General features: G+C 41.0%; 1 protein-coding gene across 1 annotated transcript; it reads right to left on the reverse strand.

Moving 5' to 3' along the window:
- LOC125894141 (inter-alpha-trypsin inhibitor heavy chain H3-like) lies at window positions 1-26,646 on the reverse strand. The gene is made up of 29 exons (XM_049585349.1): window positions 26,426-26,646; window positions 23,663-23,823; window positions 23,432-23,536; window positions 23,049-23,211; window positions 22,837-22,947; window positions 21,294-21,422; window positions 21,024-21,140; window positions 20,651-20,819; window positions 20,455-20,565; window positions 20,183-20,364; window positions 19,882-20,061; window positions 19,676-19,797; window positions 19,232-19,440; window positions 16,791-16,808; window positions 16,350-16,364; window positions 16,088-16,117; window positions 15,386-15,400; window positions 12,109-12,120; window positions 11,945-11,962; window positions 10,164-10,181; window positions 9,746-9,775; window positions 7,471-7,488; window positions 6,327-6,359; window positions 5,270-5,353; window positions 5,033-5,140; window positions 1,244-1,412; window positions 543-691; window positions 283-367; window positions 1-184 (listed from the first exon to the last, which is right to left on the reverse strand). The coding sequence occupies exons 1-29, from the start codon at window positions 26,495-26,497 to the stop codon at window positions 70-72; spliced, it is 2,748 nt and encodes a 915-aa protein (XP_049441306.1). The 5' UTR covers window positions 26,498-26,646; the 3' UTR covers window positions 1-69.
- Between the last annotated feature and the right edge of the window lie 118 nt (window positions 26,647-26,764).

Below are 26,764 nucleotides of genomic sequence, written 5' to 3' on the forward strand. Positions count from 1 at the left end.
GAGCTGGTATACTGTTTATTTAATCTTAGCGTTGCCTCATTTTTCCTTTAAATGAAATCTTGTTCCCACTTAAAGTTGTGCAACAGTGAAATCATCGAGGCGTCTCTGCAGGGCAGACTCAGCAGGCATGAGCCAGCAGTCCAGTGTCGGGTGAGAGACGATACTGTAGTCAACAGCATTGGACCTACAAAGGAAAGACATAAATAGTCATGTATCTTTGTATAACACAAGTAATTATAGCTCTCTAAGACAGCTTTATTTTTTAGACCAACTGATATGTACCTGGTAACGTCAGTCTCCTGGTCTTTGATCTTAAGTTTTGTTGAAGGAGTTTGTTGCACCTCCTCATACACTGTGGGCTTCAGAGCTGGACACACAGTGGACAAACAATAAAGCAATGACACTGAACAGCTGGCACTTAAATAGACACAGCACACATTTTTGTTTCTTTTAATTAATTGTTTTTCCATCAATCACTACAGTGCAAACAATGATTGAATATATTGTTAAATCATACAAACAAACTCAGCCTTTTCACCCACCTAAAATTCCTTCAGTGTTGTTGTCCGATGGCTGCTGTCTTACAACTGGCCAGAGGAATTCTGTACCATCCTTCACATGGATTAAGATGACTATTCGTGTGTCTCCAGCTGTAACATCTATTTCCTTGTCCCGCCTAATCACTGTCAAACTAGAAAAATATGCACCTTGTCTTAATTTTCATTAGGACTCTTTTGCACTTAGTTTAAAAGCAGAAGTTTCACATTTGAGGAAATATGTTGTTTCTCTTTCTTGCAGTGAGTTTAGTGAAGAAAGGATGTACAGTTAATATGCAGCTACAGCCAGCTGCTGGGTACCTTAGCTTTGCATTAAGACTTGAAACAGGAAAACAGCCTGGCCCTGTCCAAAGGTAACAAATCCAATACAGTCATACACCTTCTGAATTCACATTTCTGTCTTTCATTGAGCTAAAAGCCCTGACACACCAAGCTGACAGTCAGCCGTCGGTCAAAGTTGGGCTGTTGGTGAGCATCTGCTGCCCACGTTACTGCAGTGTGTTCTGCACTGTTGCCCCTCATTGGCCCCCATCAACTTTTTTTGTGGCAAATTTAATATATTAATATAATTGGCGTTGGTGACAGCAAAGCCCATTGGTGAATGAAATCATCCTGATTGGCAGTTCAGAGAGTCTGTACATATCACTGAGTGTTATGATTCTTGCCATCACAATGCAAACAGTCACCTTCCAGCTGTGATATGATCCTGTCCAGTGTGGCGTGTCACTGTCTGTCCCTCTCGTACAGTGATTTCATTGGTGTCAACCTCAACTTGCAGGTCAGCCTTGAAATGGATGACAATCTTTTTGAAGCCTCCGTACGCCACTGAATCAAGCTCACCATTCACAGACAGCTCTGATACAGAAGAGAATAAATGCGACTCAGCACCACATTTACACAGTACAAATGCACAGATCCTTTACTTGTAAAGTACCAGCTAAACAATGTAAAAAAGTACTCTATTACAAGTAAAAGTCCATCATTCAAAATCCCACTTAAAGGTTCAGTGTGTGGAATTTAGGGGGATTATATCAGCAGAAACTGGATCTGTTTTCTTTGGTGTATAATCACCTGAAAATAAGAATTGTGTGTTTGTTATTGTAGAGTGAGTCATTTATATCTATGCTGGGACTCTGGGAGCAGGTCCTTCCATCGTCACCCACTTTAGTTAGCAGCTCCTCTGCGAAGAGCAGTGTTTCAAAAACACATTTTCTATTGTGAAACTGCTTTAGTCTGTGATTTTTTTTAATTGTTTTTTTTTTTTTAGTTCAGTTCTAGGGACTTCTACTGCAGGGGCATATTTTTAGTTTTGTAACAATTAATAAAGAAATGGACAACGTGCAGATGTAACGTTGTGAGAAAGTGCTACGCCCTGCATCTTTTATCAGAGCGCTCCGCCTTTTTTGTGCAGCCGCTCCGAGCACTTTGAGTTGAAAATCACTGAACTTGTCAGAAAGTTGCTGGTGATGTCACTGACACTTTTTTTTAGCCAGGCTACTGTCTAACTATCACAACGAAGACGGTAGAGCCCTTTTTGGAAGCAGATTGGCTGGCAGACACTGGTTGTTGCTGGTGAGTGTTGTGCTTTCATCCCTGTTCACTTTATACAATCTGATCTCATTCTGAAGTCATCGAAATCTGGCGCTTGGGCAGTGACTTGCGGCATCAGACACTGACAAAAAAAGCCATCCTTGAACGTTGACATGATACGCTGCCAGTTACGGTTTTAGTTTAACAGCACTTGGCTGCATCAGAAATGGGTGGGACAAGAACGAAAGTTAAGGCGGCAAAGTCCTAGTAGGGTGGGTGGGATTGGTGGTGGATGGGTCCAACAAACACTGACTTTTTCCCAAGACAGTGGTGTTTACATCCCATAAGATTATAAAGCCAAACCCTGTTCTTTTTCTCCTAAGCCTAACCTAACCACATGCGATACTTGTTGGAGGAAAAAAAAACATCAATTCACATTATTGTACTGATGTAGTGTGTTTCTTTTGAAGCTGACTGTATGGAAACGGTAAATTTCCTGTCAAAACTGAAGTATAGTTCGAAAGAATACAATGCATGTAACAGGCATAACCTGACACCGCGTCCCAGAGCATCAACAACTGACGCACTCAGGGTACCTTGCACGTCATATCCGGACGTGGAAAGCCTTTGACTAAACGTCAATATGTGACGAGATCGGCGTGAGAATGTGTTGCTTTGTAAGCTTGTTTTTTGAGTGTGTAGTCAACTTTCTGTTAATGTAGATTAACATTAGCTTCCTAGCTAATGTTGGTATCAGGATATTGTTGTCACAGAAAATTACATATGCGGAGCACTTTATTTTAAATAAAGCACTGGGAGCGCTTCTTTTATGAAGCGCTCCCAGTGCCCTGCCACCAGTCTTCTGCTGAAGAAAATCGTTTTGTGAACACAGGCCCTAAGCACATGCACATACATACACTGAACAAAAATATAAACGCACCACTTTTGTTTTTGCTCCCATTTTTCATGAGCTGAACTCAAAGATCTAAAACATTTTCTATCCACACTAAAGACCATTTCCTCACAAATATTGTTCACAAATCTGTCTAAATCTGTGTTAGTGAGCACTTCTCCTTTGCCGAGATAATCCATCCCACCTCACAGGTGTGGCATATCAAGATGCTGATTAGACAGCATGAATATTGCACAGGTGTGCCTTAGGCTGGCCACAATAAAAGGCCACTCTGAAATGTGCAGTTTTATCACACCGCACAATGCCACAGATGTCGCAAGTTTTGAGGGAGCGTGCAATTGGCATGCTGATTGCAGGAATGTCCACCAGAGCTGTTGCCTGTGAATTGAATGTTCATTTCTCTACCATAAGCCATCTCCAAAGGCGTTTCAGACAGTTTGGCAGTACATCCAGCCGGCCTCACAACCACAGACCACGTGTAACCACACCAGCCCAGGACCTCCACATCCAGCATGTTCACCTCCAAGATCGTCTGAGACCAGCCACCCGGACAGCTGCTGCAACAATCGGTTTGCATAACCAAAGAATTTCTGCACAAACTGTCAGAAACCGTCTCAGGGAAGCTCATCTGCATGCTCGTCGTCCTCATCGGGGTCTCGACCTGACTGCAGTTCGTTGTCGTAACCAACTTGAGTGGGCAAATGCTCACATTCGATGGCGTCTGGCACGTTGGAGAGGTGTTCTCTTCATGGATGAATCCCAGTTTTCACTGTTCAGGGCAGATGGCAGACAGCATGTGAGGCGTCGTGTGGGGGGGCGGTTTGCTGATGTCAACGCTGTGGATCGAGTGGCCCATGGTGGCGGTGGGGTTATGGTATGGGCAGGCGTATGTTATGGACAACGAACACAGGTGCATTTTATTGATGGCATTTTGAATGCACAGAGATATCGTGACGAGATCCTGAGGCCCATTGTTGTGCCATTCATCCACGACCATCACCTCATGTTGCAGCATGATAATGCACGGCCCCATGTTGCAAGGATCTGTACACAATTCCTGGAAGCTGAAAACATCCCAGTTCTTGCATGGCCAGCATACTCACCGGACATGTCACCCATTGAGCATGTTTGGGATGCTCTGGATCGGGGTATACGACAGCATGTTCCAGTTCCTGCCAATATCCAGCAACTTCGCGCAGCCATTGAAGAGGAGTGGACCAACATTCCACAGGTCACAATCAACAACCTGATCAACTCTATGCGAAGGAGATGCATTGCACTGCGTGAGGCAAATGGTGGTCACACCAGATACTGACTGGTTTTCTGACCCCCCCCCCCCCAATAAAGCAAAACTGCACATTTCAGTGGCCTTTTATTGTGGCCAGCCTAAGGCACACCTGTGCAATATTCATGCTGTCTAATCAGCATCTTGATATGCCACACCTGTGAGGTGGGATGGATTATCTCGGCAAAGGAGAAGTGCTCACTAACACAGATTTAGACAGATTTGTGAACAATATTTGTGAGGAAATGGTCTTTAGTGTGGATAGAAAATGTTTTAGATCTTTGAGTTCAGCTCATGAAAAATGGGAGCAAAAACAAAAGTGGTGCATTTATATTTTTGTTCAGTGTATTTATTCAGTGTCTTTACCAGTTTTAACCACCTGGTCCGTTTGTTTTTGAGAGGAGGAGACCTCTGTGGATAATCTGTCTCCTGGAAAAAACCTGAACAATGAACGCTGAAGGAATTCTAACCGGGAGAAGTTTCAATTGGTCGCAATCTTCAGTCCTTACCACTAGATGTCCCTAAATCCCCTACATTGCACACTCTGGACCTTTAAGTAAAACAGAAGTGTTATCAGCAAATTGTACTCAAAGAATTGCTAAGTTATTTTCCACCACTGCAAACTAGGGAATAATTATGGGTTGATGCACACTATGTAACGGACACAAGGAGGCACAGGGGTTTATTGACGAGCCTGTTGAGGAATTTAAGGAAAACAGGAATGGCACAAAGAGGAACATTACTGACCTGTGCTGGGATGATGAAGTAGTTTAAGGCGAATGTCTCCAGTGACATCAAAGCACAGTGGAAGAGACATATTCTCAGTTTTTATCAAAAACCTGTGAGAAAGAGGAGCTACAGAGGAACACAGAGTCACACAGCTGAAGGAAACACTCATCCTGAAAATGACTCTTACTCTCAACTCCATTTAAGATGTACATTTAAAAGGTAAAAGCAATGAATACCATCTATTAGATACTCTACCTTTAGCTGTTACGGGTTGTACAACCAAGGTAGCTCTCGTTGTCATGAGGACAGGAGCAGCACCCGTATCAATAGACATAATACCTGTAAATACATTCACACAAGTCAGTTAAATACATTTATATTACAAAGCATTGGAGGATATTGCATTAATGGACAGCATGTTCTCACACCCAACCTCAGCCTCAGAACAAACCACTAAATACACATGTTGTTCTAATCCTCACCAGAAAACCACAGGCTTAATCAATACAAGTCCTACAAATTGAAAATCTGTGTAATTGATGGCTTTTGGTGCCTGTATTTAAAAATGTTCTTATTCTTATCAGATTATGTGATTGGCTTTTTTAATTTTAGCCCAAACAAAAATACACAGACCCTTTACTGCATGTTTTGCTGGGGTATGGCAGAGCCACCCACACAAAAAACTGCAGTGTAGTGTAATACTACAACCAGTAGTAATACAAATATTATAATAATGGCATTTTATTTATAATAATGTTTACATATTATACATTATAATTACTGCCAAGCTGTTCTTAATTTATTTTGTATCAAGTGTATTTTAAGTAAGGACCAATAGGTCACTCCTTCTTGCTGATCTACAGATATTTCTAAAATTTTAATTGCTTTTGTACATGTAGATAACATCTAGCATCTGTTTTTCATCTTTGTGGTTGTGATTCAAAAATTTCCAGGAGTAAAAACGTTAATAAAATTATTGTATTATTGATAAATAAACTGTGTATGATGACTGTGTACAGATGTGCAGCTGTCTAATAATGAAACAATGAAATTATGATACAGTTAATTTACTTGAAATAATTACGATTTGTAAATTAGCTTGCAGCCTCCTCCACCTTCAGTTTGTCTGTTCAGTTCTTTTTCTACATAATAAAAACAACACATTGTACTATGAAAAATGCAAAGATTTACTCATGAGAAATGTATGCTATATGCTGTGGGATATTTACAGAATAAATTATTTTATATTAGTAATTAATCAATAGTGTTCCTGTCATGTCAGAACAGTGGAGATGTGTTTTGTTGTACTTACGTTGTGTCCGATGTCTATTCCTTCGTCCTGTTACTAAGAAAAAGATGAAACCACAAAATTACGATGCAGTTGTTAATATACATTGAAATACTTATAAATTGTAACTCAGCTTTCACACTCCCTTCACCCACAGTTTTTCTGTTCAGTTCTTCTTCTTTTTTTTAAACAATGAAAGCAGCGCATTGAAAAATACAAAGATTTACTTGTGAAAAATGTATGTTAAATGCCGTAGGCCAGTGAAACTCAACTTATGGTGCCAAGTGACAAGCTGACCATTTTCTGATTTAAAGAAGCAACAGACAGCATTTTTGCCTATATATATATATCATTATGAAAATAATGTGGGTTGCACAGGGTAGTATACACAGTAAAATCAGACTATCCTCGTTTACATAGGTTAGTTAGTGGCTTTGCAATAAGCTTCTGCCACCGGGGACAAATTTTCGCGGAAAAAATCTGCTTTACGGCAGGAAATGCGTCATGTATTGCCAAACTGGTCGGTCAGCCAATCAGGGACTGGAGCTGGTCCTTATGAGGATCTGGCCGGGGCATGAGATAAGTGAAAAACGGCCTCCCAAAAGAAAATGAGCTCCTCTGTCTGAGAAGGCAAAGAAGAGCAAAAAGGAGAGTGATAACAGAAGAGGAAAAACAAGAGTAAACCTCAGTCAGGCGTTCAAGAGATGGAGGGAGCTCTGTGACCAAAGAGGCTTCAAAACCGGTGTCCAGCTAGCTTTCTTTCTAATGGATCAGTAAGTAACACGGCTAAATGTTAGCTAGCTGAGAGAGGACTGTACTGTACTGGCTGCTAGTTAATTCCTAGCTGGCCAGCATCGCAAATCGCCGCAACCAGGGACTGAGTAGCAAGTGTTGGTCGGCTGACATCCTCGTTGCCATTCTACGGCAGTCCTTGGACAGTGATTAGAGGTATACTGGTGGCTTTACAGCCTACATTTTATTGATTATCTCTGATCCCCACGGTCAATTTGGTCTTTGCGACAGTGTGAGTAACACTACGCTAAAGTGGCCCCCGTGCAAAGTAAGTTGAGTATCCTGGCTGTAGGCCATGTAGAAAATACATCATTTTAGGTGGTAATCAGTAGTGTATCTGTCATATCAGAACAATGCAGATGTATCTGTGTCCTACCTGGTTTAAGTAATGCTGCTGAAAAGAAAAGATGAAACCATGAAATTATTATACAGTTGTTAATTTACTTTGAAATACTAATAAATGGTGAATTAGCTTGCACCCTCCGTCAGTTTTAAATATACTGTATATAGTAAGGAGATCAGGATCCCTTTCATCTCAGGATTGGACTTAGTGATGACACTGATCATAATGTGAGCTACAGTTGTTTTATTTATGACAGGCTGGACTGTCTCACACAGACCTGAAGAAATGCTCTGTCTCACACAGGCTCTGCCCTCTACTGGACTCTTTGGGTAATACTACTCCTCCAATCATGAGCACGCGTTCACTCACACACTAAGATCTGAATAAACTAACTAGCCAATTAGGACGTGCCTACCTGAACATGTGTGGACCCTACAGTATATGAGGAGGTGGGTCTCTTCTGTTTCCAGTACTTCAGGGTCCCGCAGGAGGTCCCCACCAACATCTCTGCATTGGGACTTCCCCCTGGTAATGACCATTGATGCGGGACATATTGAGCTCTCGCTGCCTCTCCTGCTCCCACCCAAGTCAGTGAGCCATCTGCATGAGAGGTTTTACAGCCTGGTTCACCCAGCTCAGGCAGCTTTTGTCTCGCTCCCTCTTCTAGACATCTGGCACTGTCTCGAGGTGTCCTGGCAGCAGCCATTAAAGATGAGAGCCCCTGTTTTTATTTTATTTTATTTTTTTTAATATACTTTCGGGGTTGGTGCTTTGCTCAGGAGCACCTTGACAGTGCCCAGGAGGTGAACTGGCACCTCTCCAGCTACCAGTCCACGCTCCATATTTGGTCCGGACGGGGACTTGAACAGGCGACCCTCCAGTTCCCAACCCAAGTCCCTATGGTCTGAGCTACTGCAGGTTTGGTCGATTTTTTCAGGGTGCAGAGTCGCACAGAAACATCTTATCCCTTCTTATAAAGAAGTAGGCGGGCTACAACAACTAACCTTTAGCCAGTCAGGATCAGTGTGGGTGAGTCTATAGCCCCTTTTACACTGCCAGATTTTCCGCGAATGTTGGGCCGTTTTGCAGGCAAGCTGCAAGCGTTTAGACACACAGAGCTGGATTGGTGAGTTGATCCGAGGTGCCCAATTTCCCGCCTCGTAGGGTAGTCAAATTGGCTGAACCCTTTTAGTTTAAACAGACCGAAGCGGCCTTCTGCAACGGGAGGAGCTGTCGATGACGCCGCACATGTGAACCACTGGCGGTGGATAAACAGGAAACAGCTGATAGTGGGAATTAGCGAGCAGCTAGTAGCAAGATGGAAACGCAAACCTGACAGACACTGTAAAGATGAGCAATTGAGGAGACAAGGAATTGCGCACTCTCCTTGCCCTCGCAAACGAAGAGGCCATTAACCATCAGATGATGGGAAAGGTGAGGAATGGGCCGACTTATGAGAGAATTGCCGAAGGACTGACCAGCCGCGGCTTCCCTCCCACGTCACTGTTTACATCATACACTGAGCAACACGTTTTTTTACTTGCTCACGCCCCCATTGCCCCAAAAAAGGCGCATTCTGTATAAACAAAAGTAGGTAGGCGGCATTTTGCCGCACTCCCCGATTTTGTTTTTATGCTGCCAATGCTGAAAGAAGACTGAATTTTGCTTTCCTGCAAATTTGCACAATTCCTGTTTAAAAAAGGCGTATGTAATGCCGCGACAGGACATTTATTCATCAGGCTCCACTCATGGTGCCCAAAGAGTCCTGTAGAGAGCAGAGACTATGTAAAATAGAATGAAGGTTACAATATTGTAACCCTAGTTCTATTAGCACAGGCAGAGCCTTCTATCAAGGGTCGCTCCTACACCGCTTACTGAAAAGAGTGTAGGATGTTTACTACTGTGGCGTCCACATGTATTCAGGTAGGGACGTCCTGATTGGCTGGCTACATTTATTCAGATCTCAGTGTGAACATGTGGTCATGATTGAAGGAGTAGTATTACCCAAGAGTCCAGTCGAGGGCTCTGCCTGTGCTAATAGAACTGGGGTTACAATATTGTTACCTTCGTTATCACCCCAACATTTCAGGGTGCAGCCTACAGCAACCCTGGCAGACAGGGATTTTGATTTTGTCAGTGTAATTATTAACTTTCTGTGTAGATATGAATACATACAGACACATACAGGTTATACATGCTGCATGTGTGCTGTATTCTGCTGACTATTTGTAAAATAAATTATATCACAAATTAATCAATAGTGTATCTGTCATGTCAGAACGGTGCGGATGTGTACTTTGGTACCTACAGGTTAGGAGATGCTCTTCATCATACTGTCCTGTTAAAAGGACAAAGACAATAACATGAAATTACAATACAGTTGTTAATTTACTTTGTACATTAATTTGCACCCTACTCCACCCTCAGTTTATAATATAAATAGTTTATTTTTCTGCGAAGACTTACTCATGAGAGAATATATGCTATAAAAAACATGTTATAAATCAATCAGTAGTGTATCTGTCATGCAGCTGTGTACTTATGTACCAGCAGTTCGTCTTACAATCCATATCACGGTCTGTTGTTATATATATTGTTTTATAATATAAATAATGCATTGTTCTGTGGGGATTTACTTTTGAGAGAGAATGTATGCTGTTATGTCAAATTCATTATATTACAAATCGATCATGTCAGTATAGTTCAGATGTGCTCCTATATCTTACCTGCTTTACCAGCTTCTCCTGTTAAAAGGAAAAAGATAAATAGAATTGACATAGTTATTTATTCACTTCACAATACTCATGATGTTGACAAATGAACTTGTATTGGTGAAAATTTAAATGTCATGTCAATGTTTTCATATCCAGGACCATCATTAATGTCTGTCAGTAGTCTAAATGACATATTTAATTGCAAACTGTGAATTAAAAACAGATGAATTTATCATTGCGTTAATCAAATAGTTTTATTATTGGGAATTAATTAATTGTTTCTAAACATCATTTCTGAATGTAAATTTATGTCCAGTGCCACACCCACATTTAAAATTTGATTTATAAACACAAGTGTTGCCCATAGACTGTAGACTCTACAGTTCTTATTAAAGTTGGAGTAGGCAGAGGTCAGAATGGCAGAATATGAAAGCACACCCTTCTCCTGTAGCTCCCCTCTTCGACCTAAGCCCCTCCCACCAGATTACCGAAGTACACGCTTCATACAGTAACCCAGTGTTTCCCATACACTGAGGCCATGTTAACACGAAAAACAGTCCGCTGAAAATGGAATCTTTTCTCATTTTCGTTTTGAAAAAGTTCAGCATTAAGACAACAATGTTTTGATAACAATCGCCTTGCACACAGATCTGCAAAAATGATCAAAAACGCTGTAGTACACATGCCAGGCCAGTAGTTGGCGGTGTGACTTTGTAATGAAGCAACACACGCCTGCACTCGTGCTTCCTTCTCTTGAATAGCCTTGCTACAGAGTGGTGATGTATAAACAAACAAAATGACAACCGCACAAATGTTTGTCTGGACAGACGATGAAGTGGAGTTGCTATGGTAAATCTACACTTTGCTGGAGAAGCGTTGATAATTTCGATGGGGTGAGCAGCACAAACAGAGCTCACGAGTCCGCCATTTTTGTTGTGATGGTCGACTTTCGTGCGCATGCCTAGTGACCAAAACTGTAATGTGCGAAAAGTCTCAGTTTTCAGAGGAACTGCGTTTTGCAAGTTTACATGACAACAAAGACGGTGCTGTTTCCAAAAAACTGCACTCTGGAACCAGTTTTAAAAACGATGCATTTTCAGGCACCCAAAACGTCGCTTTCATGTAAACAATCAGCCAAAGTACAACTAAAGTTTACAGTTTACAGTTGAAATCATTGTTGTATAAACAGGACCTTCATTACACAGTTGTGTGGGGCTCGTTTACTTGGCCTCTCCTCACCCTGCAAAGACCTAACCACAAAGAGACAAGAATCAGCTAACAAGCCACTGTGCGGTCCCTCTGCCTCACTCCCCGCTGCTGTCGACTGCTTTGCTTGAAGGACACTGGGCAGCCGCTCTAGAGACCAACCTTCAGTCAGCGGCTGTTGCAGCTTGAACTAGGCCAGTGCAAACCCCCCGTCGCTGGATGTCACAGCGGGCTGATGCTGACTCTGACCTGTGTAATGGCGGCAATAGTTGACTGATCCGGTAGGAAGACAGGCCTTACCTGCCTATTCTCATTCTCAGGTCAGCAAATACTGACACATTGACACACCCCTCGAGAAATGCCCTCTCTCTGATATGACCTGTGATTGGTCAAAGTCTGGTGCCACAGCCTAGATTCTCTAAAGCCTGAAAACGGAGCCAAACGGAACTGCAGAAGTCTGTTTTCCTCTCAGTCCACTTGAATTACAGCGCGCTCAAAACTTATTGTCTGTGTATGCTATTATGTCAGATTCACTATATTACAAATCGATCATGTCAGTATAGTTCAGATGTGCTCCTATGTCTTACCTAGTATACCAGATCGTGCTGTTAAAAAGAAAAAGATAAAAAGAATTGACATAGTTATTTATTCACTTCATAATACTCATGATGTTGACAAATGAACTTGTATCAGGGAAAAACTGAATGTCATGTCAGTATTTTCAAATCAAGGACCATCATTAATGTCTTACGTTTTGGAAGTGCTAAAAGGAAAAGGAAAAAGATGAAGTTACAATATACAGGTGTTAATATATTTTGTAGATTAACTTACACCCTACTCCACCCCCAGTTTTCAACATAAATAATGCATAGCTCTGTCAGGATGTACTCACGTGAGAGAATGTGTAATGCAAGTTAAATTCTGTTTTTTAATATTAAAACATTAATTTCTGATAGAAGTGCAGGCATTGTACAACACTTATGAAATGAATGAAAGCATTTATGCTACAAAAAAATGTCATGATCTCCCCTGATCTCTTAGAGTTTCCTGTTTTATTTTGTTACTCACATCTCCTCTTGTTTCTGAGTACTTCACTTCCTGCCCTCGTGTTCTCCCGTTGGTTTTGATTGTCTGCCCCGTCCTGATTAGCTTCACCTGTCCCTCACTAGTCCTGCAGTGTACTCACCTGTTCTCACTTCGGGGTTAACTCTGGGTTTTCAGTACCACAAAGCTGGTTTTCTTTTTACCGGGATAAATCACTGTTGTAACTTATGCTAAGAAGCTAACCTGCTCACAGCCCGTCAACATCCCGACCTCTGACCGGTCAGATCACTTAAGAAAAAAGTATCCATGGACAAAAGTCCGCAGTCTCAGGTAAAAAGAGGAGCCTATACTGTATATTATTTAAGGTCAGAAGAATCATTTCATTGTTCCAGGGCTCTATTTCCACTGGTTTTAAAACAAAGCTTCTAACAAACACACAGATCGTTTACACACTAAACACATGATTTTAGCAGGATTTTAATTTATGTTAAGTTTACTTAAGTCTGCATGGACAATGCTGCTACTTTAACACTCAACACTCAAAAATAACATGAGACACATGTGTGATGAGAACGAGGATAAAGCAGATATGCTATGAGTAAAATAATCCACACACTGTCAATTGGCTCCTGTTATTATAAATACCACATTTCAGTCAGACAGACCTCATCAGTCATCAACTACTTTTCCACCCTTTACTTCAGCAGCAGAAACAGTCTGGCATCACTTTAAAACGTTTTATGTGACATGTTTGGAGCAGTTTCATCATCGTCCAACTAAACAGTAAAAAAAATACTCTGTACTAATGTCACACAGGCCCATAGCTCCGTGATACCTCAGGGCTGCCAACTTTTGACTTCAGCTTGGAGTGAGATTTGTTCCGGGAAGGCCTCATGAACCAACTCCCAGAAAAAACATGTAATTTAAAACAAATTTCCTGCATTTCTACACCACCTAACCTCTTGGATTAAGACAAGAAAGAGCAACCATGTATAATGTTAACCAAAAATGTAAAATTATATTACTAGATTTCAGAATTGAGGTAGTTACATACATAATCCAGACTAAAATCCATGGCCCCGAGTGTCTGTCGCTAGTGCGCATCTTAATGTGTCAGGGAGTGAGGTTTTACGCACAGCACTATACCTGCTGGCTACTGCTACACATAGGCATGCCAACCTAAAAACCTATTATTTGGAATCGTGAGAAAGCAACAGAGACACAGGGCATTCCCGTAACCATAGTAACTCACTTGCTCCTGCCTATGTGCGCACAGCATGAGAGGAGAGGAAGAGACGCTGACTGAGATTACTCGGAGCAGCATGCATGGGAATAAGTTACGATATAATAGATATCTGTATATTTCTTGCTTTCCCCCTGATGACCTGAATAACACGGTGCTGCTGCTGCGTTTTGCCGCTCTGTCTTGTCTGTCCGTGCGCTGTCATTATCCTCTTTTTACGCCACAGCGTTATCAGTTATGAATTTAGTTTTCACTGCGTGAGAAAATGGACATGTGGCGTGAGAGCGTGTGAAAAGTGTCAGTTGCGTGAGTCTCACGGTCAATGCGTGAGAGTTGGCAGCTGGTGATACCTGCACGTAATTTAAGTTTTGGCTGATGGTGAATTTTTGGATTGGGTTTTCAATGTTTCTACATTTCTGTTATAAGATTACAGATTGTTGTTTACATCCCACGCCATTGACATTTTATTGTCTCACAGTCACAGACACTTTCGGTACTGTTTCATCGCGGAAATCCCGGGGGGGACAGGGGGGACATGACTCCCCCTTCAGTAAAGACACAATTAATAATTTTTGAACAATGCAGTAGTATTTATTGAAAGCACAATGTAAGCGGTGCTCATTATAATTGCGCAATAATGTGCTATTTAAATCTTAAAAGATTTAGTCCCCCCCTCCCATTCCTAGTAGTGGTATATCCCACACTCTTTCCAACGGGCGGGGCTGCTTGGCAGCAGTAGCAGTGTGGCTGGAACCGCTGCCCACATCGCACATTGCAGGGTAAGATGTTCACTCACACAGACACAGTTTAACTTACACAAGTTACAACTCATCCCATTTACTGTTACAACAAGCCCCAGGCCCAGGCTGATAATATAAACTGTCTGCAACATTTCTCCTGCATTGTTCAAAAGCCTACTCTATTACGAGTGCTGCTAAGCTAAAAGCTAATGATTAAGCTCAGAGTTTAGTGATAGAGAGGACAGGAGAGAAAGAAGAGGGAGAGGACAGGACAAGAGCAGTCAGTGTCGGAGCAATGGGTACATGTCTGTAGGCTCTCCACCTGTCAGTGAGACAAACATGAAAGACGTGCAGACAAGGAGCGGTCATTACGCGCGACTATTACGCACTGTTGTGAGGTGTGCAGCGGCAGATCTCACAGCACACTGTTTATAAACCAGTTTACCAGTTTAATTGCAGGAAATGTTTAGTTTTAGTTTTAGTTTAGTTAGTATAGACATTCACTCTGTCTGTTGGAGAGATAGAGAGAAGATTAAAGCGTCAAATTGCGGTAAAAGATGCTGTATAAAAGACAGGCTACAACTTTTATTCCTTGTCCCCCCCCTGGAATTATTCTCTAAAATTTTACTATTTATTGTCCCCCCCAACTATGAAATGGGATTTTCGCCCCTGTATGAAGTAGTCTACTTCATTCATGGTTCTAATGATGCCTCTTTCACATGAATGCGCTCGTGGCTGAATAGGAAAACCCAGAGCTGACAACCAGCTTTGTAGTACGGGTTATTCAGGTGGCTAATGTTAGGGTTACTCAAACCAGATAGTAAAAATATATCCTGTGCAAGTTGAACTGGCTTCATAGTACAGGCCTCTGCTCATGATACCTTGTGGTTTTCCTGCTGATTGTTCCTGCCTGTACAATATTATATGAATTCATCAGTAGTGTTATCTGTCATGTCAGAGGTGGTGCAGATGTGTACTTATGAACCTGAAGTTCGTCTTACCATCGATGTCAGGGTCTGTTGTTAAAAGGGAAAAAAGATGATAACAATGAAATTACAATACAATTACAATTTACTATGTAGATTTACTTGCACCCTACTCCATCTCTATCTATCTATCTATCTATCTATCTATCTATCTATCTATCTATCTATCTATCTATCCTTTGATATGCAGTATATTTATACACATTCATTTATTTATGTATTGATCTATGTTTTTTACTTAGTAGTGTGTATGTACCCAGTAGGCCTATAATCATTTAACTTACACATATATTGTATGTGGAGTATTATGGCCACTGTACACAAGTTCAAGAACTCAGCAGTAACCTACAGAATTGAGACTAAACTAATTGGTTATTTATTTTCCCATTTCAAACGGTGGTGCCCCGAGTTGGATTTAATGCAAGTTACTTTCTGTTATTTAATATTTAACTTTCATTTCCAATAGAAGCACAGGCATTCTACAACACTTAAACATAAATCATATTATTTATGCTACAAATTAATAACCACATTCTTAATTTTCAGTTTTTTGTTTGCATTGTTGAGCAAAGAATGAGAGGATTTACTCATGAGAGAGGATGTACGCTGCGTGTGTCCTGTATTCTGTTGACTATTTGTAAGATATATTATATCACATATTAATCAATAGCATATCTGTCATGTCAGAACGGTGCAGACGTGTACTTCGGTACCTACAGACTGGGTAAAGTTGTCTACTGTAGAGTCCTGTGAAACGGACAAAGATGATAAAATGAAATTACAGTACAGTTGTTAATTTACTTTGTACATTAACTTGCACCCTACTCCTCCCTCCGTTTATAATATAAATAATGCATAGCTCTGTGGAGATTTAATTATGAGAGGAAGTGTTTGCCATGTATTCAACACATTATATTATAAATTAACCAATAGTGAGGCTGTCATGTCAGTATAGTTCAGATGTGTACCAATGTCTTACCTGGCATAATAGGTGCTGTTAAAAAGAAAAAGATAACAAAAATAATTAGCATGTTTATTTATTCACTTCACAATACTCATGATGTTGACAAATTAACTTGTATTGGTGAAAAATTGAATGACATGTCAATGTTTTCAAATCCAGGACCATCATTAGTTTCTATCAACAGTCTACCATTGCTGCATAACACTTAAGTATTAGAAATGAATGTTTACATTAACTAAATGACATATTTAATTGCAAACTGTGAATTAAAAACAGAGTAATTCATCATTCCGTTAATCAAATAGTTTCATTATCGGGAATTATTGTTTGTTTCTTAACATTATTTCTAAAATGTTAATTTTAATAAATGTTTGCTATGTATAAAATACATTAAATTATAAATTAACCAATGGTGTGGTTGTCATGTCAATATTCAAATGTGTACCTATGTCTTACCTGACATAACATGTGGTGCTGTTAAAAAGAAAAACATAACAAAAATAATTATTTATTGTTGCTTATTGCAAAGTTACAATACTCATGATGTTGACAAATGAACTTGTATTGGTGAAAATTTAAATGTCATGTCAATGTTTTCATATCCAGGACCATCATTAATGTCTGTCAATAGTCTAAATGACATATTTAATTGCAAAATGTGAATTAAAAACAGATGAATTTATCATTGCGTTAATCAAATAGTTTTATTATTGGGAATTAATTAATTGTTTCTAAACATCATTTCTGAATGTAAATTTTATGTCCAGTGCCACACCCACACTTAAAATTTGATTTATAAACACAAGTGTTGCCCATAGACTGTAGACTCTACAGTTCTTATTAAAGTTGGAGTAGGCAGAGGTCTAGAACAGGCATAAAAACAAACAAAATGGCAGAATATGAAAGCACACCCTTCTCCTGTAGCTCCCCTCTTCGACCTAAGCCCCTCCCACCAGATTACCGAAGCACGCGCTTCATACAGTAACCCAGTGTTTCCCATACACTGAGGCCATGTTAACACGAAAAACAGTCCGCTGAAAATGGAATCTTTTCTCATTTTCGAAAAAAGTTCAGCATTAAAACAACAATGTTTTGATAACAATTGCCTTGCACACAGATCCGCAAAAATGATCAAAAACGCTGTAGTACACATGCCAGGCCAGTAGTTGGCGGTGTGACTTTGTAATGAAACAACACATGCCTGCGCTCGTGCTTCCTTCTACAGAGCAAGGCTATTCAAGAGAAGGCTGAGACACGGGGTCAAACATGGGATTGCACATGCGCAGTGTAACTTGAGCTGCGATGCTGGAGGGTGACAGCAGGGGCGCTGGATAAAAAGCTCAGGATCCACTCAGGCGATCAAGGAGTGCGGTCTGCTTGGACTTTTGGACGGTGGCTGCCTGAAGTTGTTGGAATTGCATCTCTGTCATTCTCACCCACAACGCAGGCCACCAGTGACAGTCCAGTAATAAGCTGTGAAAATGACATGCATACACATCCCCCTTATTCCGCGGTCTCACGCCATCTACTGAGTCTTTGAGGAAGTGCAGACCAGATTTTACTGCGCATGTGCAGTCCCCCCATATTTGACCCCGTGTCTCAGCCTTCTCTTGAATAGCCTTGCTACAGAGCGGTGATGTATAAACAAACAAAATGGCAACCGCACAAATGTTTGTCTGGACAGACGATGAGGTGGAGTTGCTACGGTAAATCTATACTTTGCTGGAGAAGCGTTGATAATTTCGATAGGGTGAGCAACACAAACAGAGCTCACGAATCCGCCATTTTTGTTGTGATGGTCGACTTTTGTGCGCATGCCTAGTGACCAAAACTCTAATGTGCGAAAAGTCTCAGTTTTCAGAGGAACTGCGTTTTGCAAGTTTACATGACAACAAAGACGGTGCTGTTTCCAAAAAACTGCACTCTGGAACCAGTTTTAAAAATGTTGCATTTTCAGGCACCCAAAACGTTGCTTTCATGTAAACAATCAGCCAAAGTGCAACTAAAATTTACAGTTTACAGTTGAAATCATTGTTGGATAAACAGGACCTTATTTATTCAATTTTACTTCATTGCACAGTTGTGTGGGGCTCATTACTTGGCCTCTCCTCACCCTGCAAAGACCTAATCACAAAGAGACAAGAATCAGCTAACAAGCCACTGTGCGGTCCCTCTGCCTCACTCCCCGCTGCCTACCTAAGCTTTAAATGCAATAAATTGAGCATAGCGTTAGCTCAGGCAGGACATGATGTCAAGCTCAGCCCACTTCCCAGCTACATCAGCTGATCTCAAACAGCCCAGTCAACTGATGGAGCAACTAATTGATGGAAGGGAGTCAGTTGATAGATCACATGATTCCTTTCTATGCAACTATTGGCAACTCTCATTCAGGGTGCCCTATTTAATATGCTCTGGCCTGCCTACTGTTGCTGCTTCATCTGCAAGCTGCTTTGCAACCTGCCTCCACCCCAGCTCCTCCTTTTCATGCTGTGTCTGACTTATCAATGTCATTTCTGTCATTGATGCTCTGTTCTGTTCCTGGGGGGTCTTTGCTGCTGGTCTCCCTGCCATAGGCTTTTCATGTAGGTGCATGGAAGGGCAGAGAGGTATGCTCTCTCCACCCCATGCTTTCCACGTAGGCGCATGGAAGAGGCTTTCTGTGCAGGCCTGAGGAAAGGCAGAGAGGCCCCAGAACAGAGCAATACCGCCAAATATAATACTGCAAATGGAAATAATGTTTTCTTTGACTAAAGTGTTCCTGACTGAACTGTATTTGTACGATGTGATTACACCGCCTGTTATCGTATGTCTTTCCTGGAATAATAGCTGCCCTGATAAGAGAGAAATGTTGACCCTGATTTTGCATTGTATTTATTTTGTTCACGTGTGTTGCTTACCAGAAAGATGTGTCATGGATCGATGATACGATACACGGGGCTGTGCCTGTGAGGTTTCACCTTCCTTGGGTTTATGGATCACGTCTGTGGTCTCCCCCTGAGGCTTGGTGACAACCATGGATGTGAGGGGCGTCACAAAGCTGTACTTCAGCGACAGCTCCAAGGCCTCTTTCTTCACATTCTCCTTCTCAGGTCCAGATAACAGCAGCCTATATCACAAATTGTGTACATACACTGTCACTGTCATTTTCATCGTGAGGAAATACCCCAACATCTATGCCAGTCAAGCCTATGCTGGTAAACGCCTTATGCTATGATGATAACAACTGTTATTCATTCAATGTATTTGTGGTAAATAATAAGAAATATGCTGATGATCACCTGCTTTATGTTAATAAGAATAATACAATAAGAAAGAGAAAAGGTGTTCGCCATCATACTCACTCTTTTTCCAGAAGCTGTTTGACTGTGAGGTAGGCCCAAACCCTCTGAATGCGGTTGTCAGACACTGTTCCAGTGGACTCCACGGTGGCATTTGTCTCAGAAAACGTTAGCCTTCTCCTCCCCTGTCATAGGTCAAATTAATTTATATGTGCAGGGGCTTTCACAAACCTTTCAGGAGATTATGTGCAGCGTGCAGCGATCTTTACCGAAATGGCCACAACTTGTGGAGTGAAGGTTTCAACGTCGTTGTCAGTGATCTGACCGGCCACCACGATCTCAGAGCCGTTATAATACTGGCTGAAGTTAGTCTGGGTGAGATTAGTCCCACCTAAATAGATCATTGTCACATCTGTCAACAGGGGAGTGGCCACCTCTTCGTAGAATCCCTGTTGACACACAGTATGGACACTGCATGAATGCTTAATCTCTCCACATCCAACCATGGATCTGTTTTATCTGTGGAAATGTAGAGTATGCCACATATTGTGAGCAAGGGATTTCAGGTACCTTCAGCTGTAAATCAGCATCAGAGTCCTGATAAATCCGTCGTGCCACACCATTGTTCTGCAGTGACATCTTCTCAAGGAACTCAAAATTGACATCAAAACCAAATCCAAGACAGTAGAGTGGGAATTTGTCTGCAATAGCTCCTCTGACATTTGACTGGATTATTTCAATATTCGTCACCCCTGCAAAGATACAAGTTTAAAAAGACACATTACATTCATGTCTTTAAGTATTTGTGTATGTGTTTGTGTGGATGTGTGTTTTATTGTAACCTGAGGTTGGGTCTCCATCAGTGAGAAGTATAAGGATAGACGCTGAACCTTCTCTTGGGTGTGCATTCAGTATACTTGCTCCTTCCAGCACTGCTTTGTTAATGTCTGTGCCTGAAATGAAAAGAAACAAATGTTTAATTTCTGCCATTTCTGAAATGTTGTCATCCCTTCATAAAATATGAATGAAAAACCTTACCTCCTTTGGCTTGAATACTACGTGCAAATGTCTTGGCACTTTCCAGGTTTTTCTTGTTGGCTTGAACAAGTTCTTGTTTCCAGTGGTTAATCGAGTTAGCAAAAGTAATTAGACCAAAATAGTCCTCCTCTGCCAGGTCGTTCAAGATGTGGAGTAAGGCTATTCGGGTCTGGGCAAAAACATCATTCACACATATGAACTTTTATCCACAAAAAGTCACCATGAAATATTATCTGTTTGACATGTCCTCAAATTGCGTATCAAATAAAGTTTTCTGTGAAGTGAATCATAGACAGTTGAATGTCATAAACTAAAAAAACTCCAGTTCTACAGCTGTAATCTGTCACAAACACACACTCTTTAAATAACCTACCTGTTGTATTTTTCTGCCGTGCATTGAGCCACTTCGATCAATAACGAAGACTACATTTTTCGGTATGCGGGTAAGACTAGATGGAGCAAAGTGATGAACAAAGTACCCATCTGAAGTCTTGGGGGAGAAAGAAGAAGTTTGATAGGTTAAAAAAGATTGTTGAAAAGACGGGAGAAGATAAAATATCCACTTAAGTAATATAGTAATTTTTTAAAACGCTTAATAAAGCACTCAGAGTCAACAGTCTTCCAGGAAATGGACTCTCACTACCTTGATGTCTCCCAGTGAGGTGTCCCTGTTGACATCATAAGTGATAACCAGATCTCCATTCATACCCTGCTCTCCACAGCTGTCACACGTTTTCTGTTGAGCCTCTGTCGGGTAGAAATACACCCACGCCTGGAAACAGGACGAATCAGGTTACAGACTCTTAATAGGCACGAAAGTTGATGAAGACATTCTATAAGTCAAAAAGATCATTTTCATTAAAATTGATTCGTTTCAACTTCATTGTCTCTGCACAGTGTTGTGAAAGATAGATGGATGGACAGACGGATGGAGGGACGGATGGACGGATGGACAGCACCCAGTAGCTTATTACACAATGCATACAAAAACACAGATACGCAGTTGAGCACTACCGGTACAATAAAATGCAGTGTGACGTCAAACCAGAAAGTGAAAACCGCAAAAGTGCACACAGATATACTGTATATAAAAATGAGTGGATGATACAAATGCCTATCATACACCAGAAGACTTGTTTATGTGTTTTTTGTGTGTCTGAAACAATGCAGCCACTGTACACAAGTCAGGAACTTAGCACCAACTTTCAGAATGGAGACTGAATTTAGAATTTTTCTCTTTTCGAAGAATGTTACCCTGAGGTGGATTTATAAATCCATCCATCCATTTTCATCCGCTTATCTGGGGCCGGGTTGTGGGGGCACCAGGCCAAGCAAAGCACCCCAGACGTTCCTCTCCCCAGCAACGCTTTCCAGCTCCTCCTGGGGGACCCCAAGGCGTTCCCAGGCCAGATGAGATATGTAATCCTTCCAGCATGTTCTGGGTCTGCCCCGGGGCCTCCTACCAGAGGAACATGCCCGGAACACCTCCACAGGAGGCGCCCATAGAGCATCTTGATCAGATGCCTGAATCACCTCAACTGACCCCTTTCGACCTAAAGGAGCAGCGGCTCTACTCCGAGCTCCCTCTGGATGGCAGAGCTCCTTACCCTATCTCTAAGGCTGAGCCCAGCCACCCCACGGAGGAAACTCATTTTGGACGCTTGTATCCGCAATCTCATTCTTTCTGTCACTACCCATGATACCCATGGATGGCTTCATCACACTGTGACCTCCAGCATGCACTGGGGCGGTTTGCAGCCGAGTGTGAAGCCATCAGGATGAGAGTCAGCACCTCCAAACCTGAGGCCGTGATCCACTGCCACAAACCGGTGGATTGCCCCCTCCAGGTTGAGGGAGAGTTATTGCCTCAAGCGAGGGAGTTCAAGTATCTCGGGGTCTTGTTCACGAGTGAGGGTAGAATGGAGCGTGAGATGGAATTATAAATGTGGTTATTTAATATAAAACATATTTTTTCTGATAGCCAGAGTTGAGTGCAATCACTTTCCTTCATCATCGTTGCACCAATTTATCAATGTACAGAGATGTGCACAAGGACAAGCAATAAGCCAGAATGCAGTATGGCCAGTGATATTATGACTCCATGAGACATAGTGTAGTTAAACACTTTGGGGAGAATAAGAAGCAGCTAAACTGAAAAGAGAATTCTTAATCACAGCATGCTGTACCTGTTTGTCTGCATGTGTCTTGGTGATGGCATTAGCCAGAGCTTTTGTGCTTAGTCCTCCTTTAACCTCGATGAAATTGATGCCGGCTTGCTCATTAATGTGCACATCAACCTGCCAATGAGAATAAGATTGAATAAAACAGAAGTTCTGACCATGAGATGTTTTCACGCCGTCATTGTTTTCCCGAATAGATACCAATAAGAAAAACGCACCTTGAAGTCTTTGACAGGCTGCATGGGTCGAGCGTGGATTTGCAGCTCGTACTTGCCGAGCCTGCGTTTCAGCAGTTCCTCATATGTGAGTTCAAAGGTGACCTTTTTGTGAGCAGCCACGTTCACAGAGGTCTTAAATTCCTCGAGGGTCCTCCCTACAGAACTGCAAGAGACAGACGATAATCATTGCAGTAAAGCATTGGTTTCCTGGTGACCCCTTAAAATGAAACAATTCCTACTTTTTGTGTATTCATTCATTTGTGTATTATACCCCTCATTGCCAGAAGTTTGAAAACAAACTTAAACATTTGAGAAAAGCTAGAAAAAATGGTCATATGATGTGTTTTCTTTTCCCCTTTCCTCATCTCGAAGGACACATGTACCTGACAATCCCAGCGCTTTGGCCTCGGGACACAGCCTCAGTGTACTGCTGCTGAGCTTTCTCTTTACCTTTCACGACACCATCGTACACTTGGCCATCTATAAACCTGAATGAATCAAGGAAAAGTCTTGGTTTATATGCATACTCCTGAGTAGCCCATGATTTATATTCATTCTTCTTTAAAATTCTTACTGTGCAAATACTGGTAAATATTCATCTTTGCTTCACACACATTCTGAATTTACTGATGAAGGCGTTCTTGGGAATCCGGACTTGGAATTCTATTTCCTTTGACTCGTCCATTCGATTGGCCACGCGGCTCGTGATAACAGTGGTTGCATAACGACTGCTCACTGTGGAGTTGATGTGAAAGCTGTAGATGTCCCAGTTGTCCTTAACAAATACAGGTAGAGGCACATTTCACAATAAAATAAATGGCTTTGTTGATGTTGCTGGCTGACAACCAGCTGACCAAAGATCAGTTGATGGTCAATAACTAAGTGTAGGTGGGTGGCATCAGTGAAATCTCATTGCTCTAACTGCAGAAACACCCCATTCTCGTTATTGCTTTATCCACTGGTGGAATGTAACTCAGTATATTTACTCAGTGCTGTACTTAAGTACAAATTTGTTCGTTCTTTACTTGAGTTTTCCTTTTTCTGCAACATTATACTTCTACTGTACTACATCTCATCAGCAAATTTTGTAATTTTTTTCACTCCACTTCATTTGTCTGACAGCTTTAGTTACTTTACAAAAACTGAATGTGAACTTTTGTGATAAACGAAAGGATGACATGTTTTTCATGGGCGAGAAAATTCTTCTACATCTTAAGCTCACAAAACTCTTTATAGACCCTCTTGGATCAGCAAAAAAATGTGTCATCACAAAGCTGAAAACAGGGCTGGTTTTTCTGGCACCATGAGAAGTTGATTCATTAGAGATACATATATCTCACAGGACAGTGACACTGCAAACATATGATGATCATAGAGAATATGGTGCATTGCTGTAGATTAAACTACCCAACATTATATAAAGTAGTTCAAATTAGCAGCACCTTACACATCTATGCAGTAAAATGCAACATGCACATTAATACAGAAGTAATATTGATCCGGAAACAAAACTAAACCACTGACAGGGATTTTTTTTACTGCACAATGAATGAGTACTTTTCCAACGAAAAAGAAAATTCAAAATAAGATGTCTTGTTTGTCCAGCCTATTTCTCCTGGACTTAACTGAGCTCAATATAATATTAATATGAGATGTTGGTGAAGATTCTCAGTCATCCAGGTCATGGTCATCATATGTGCTATATGACAGACAACTGGACTTGTTTGAGTTTCTTGAAGATGTCTTGCTTCTCATCCAAAGAGCTTTTTCAGTTCTTCTTCAGTTTGAATTGAAGAAGAACTGAAGAAGCCTCTTGGATGAGAGGCAAGTCCAGTTGCCTATGATATAGCACTTAAGATTAATATGAGATTTTGACCATTTTCTCATACTTTTTAAATTCAGCTCCTGAGAAATATTCATCTTGTCCCATGCCTGGTCCTAATTCGAGATCTTAAAATACTCTTCCTCGTCTCTCACTGCAGTAATCTTTATTTGTCGGAAATAATAATTTCTTGAAATAAAAGTAAGATTCAAAAATAACATAATAATTACGCCATATAAAGCCTTAAAAGGTGTATAAATTTGTCTCTCATCAATAATCAAATTCAAGTCTCAAGTCTGTGTGTGTCTTTCATCTGAGAACTCTTGTGAGCACAGCATAAGAACTCCTGCTGATTTATTTGTTTGGTCCTTATTTCCTCCCATGGAGGGTTGTGTGTATGTTTAGGGGGAGGGGGGTGTTTGAATAAACAGACCATGATTGAGTAATATCCAAAAAGAAGATGATTTACAAGAAAAAAAGACTGTTGTCTTCCTCTGGGTTTAGTTTACTTGAAGTATATTTTGCTAATACTAACACTTACATACTTTAACTTCACTGAGGTTTTTAATGCAGCACTTTTTTTCAGTGTGGTATTCGTACTTTTATTGAAGTAAATGATATGGGTATTTCCTCCACCGCTGATGTTTGTTTTCACATACGACAATCAACAGAGGCAAAACAACAAAACATATGTGATTTTAAATCAGTGGTCGCAGGTAGATAGTGGGCTGATAGTGTTTATGTGCGTGTTTGAAATGTATAATAGAGGTTATTGCTCAGATTTTGGTGTAAGTGTGACAAAATGATCTCAATGTCATGCAGTCTCCCAACAGTCTTTAAGGTGAACTATGCCCATTTTCAAAATGAATACATGTAATTTCTAGGATCTAACACAGTCCAAAAATATTAGTTAAAATGAACAACTCTGTCCCAAATCCAAAAACTACAGTGCTAAAACTCAAATTTGCAATGTCATAAGGTATAAAGTCTAGAGCTGCTCCATAGATAATGGAGATGAAAGATGTTTTAGATGGCACTGAGAGCACCCAGGGGAATGTTCTGAGTATATGGGCACATTTTCTGTTTCAGAACTAAAAACACTACAATAGAATAAAAAAGAAAAACATTCTGTGTATCCACAAAATCAAGCTCCCATTTATTGTCTATGAGGCAGCTCCAGACCTTTTACTTTTCTGACATCACAAGTTGAGACTTGTTTCTCTGGTTTCTGTCTCTGAGAGAGAGTGACTCATGTTCACAAATATTGATTTAACTTTGGAAATCATCCTAAAATGTAATGATTAACATCATGGGGATCAGCTTTTTGTGCTCAAAAGGGAGTTAAGTCCACCCAGTGTGACTGTGTAAAAAGATTTATAGCCCAACAACATACATACATGTTCACACAGGCAACAACATGTTTTCGTCACTTAAAACAACATTGCATTATCATTATACTTCCCTGGAGTTTTACCGTAACCTAACTTAAATAGATATACTCGATAGATTCTGTTGTCTTGCAGTGTGGTGGTCTGTCCTTTTGGTTTTGTCTTACCTTGTTTGGTAGTGTGGTAACCAAAGCCAGGAGCAGCCCAAACAGGGTGATTTGCACCAGAGATCTCTCCATGATGGATGACACTCTGGTTGGAGTCAGGCAGCTGAAACAGTCTTTTTATACTCAGACAGACAAGAAAAACATTAATGTGTGCGTAATGTTTGGTTCTTTTTTAGAGCAAATTTTCTCTGTCGTCTGTTTGAACAGCTCACTAGCATGCACGCCCACACACAAAAAGACGTTCCCGCCTACTGTCCTTCTCTGCATATTAACAGGAATCACACACATAGCAAACAGAAATCGCCATGACAGGTTGGAAAAGCAGACATTTATCAGAAA

The sequence above is a fragment of the Epinephelus fuscoguttatus genome, linkage group LG1, assembly GCF_011397635.1.
Source record: "Epinephelus fuscoguttatus linkage group LG1, E.fuscoguttatus.final_Chr_v1".
NCBI classification, from domain to species: domain Eukaryota; kingdom Metazoa; phylum Chordata; class Actinopteri; order Perciformes; family Serranidae; genus Epinephelus; species Epinephelus fuscoguttatus.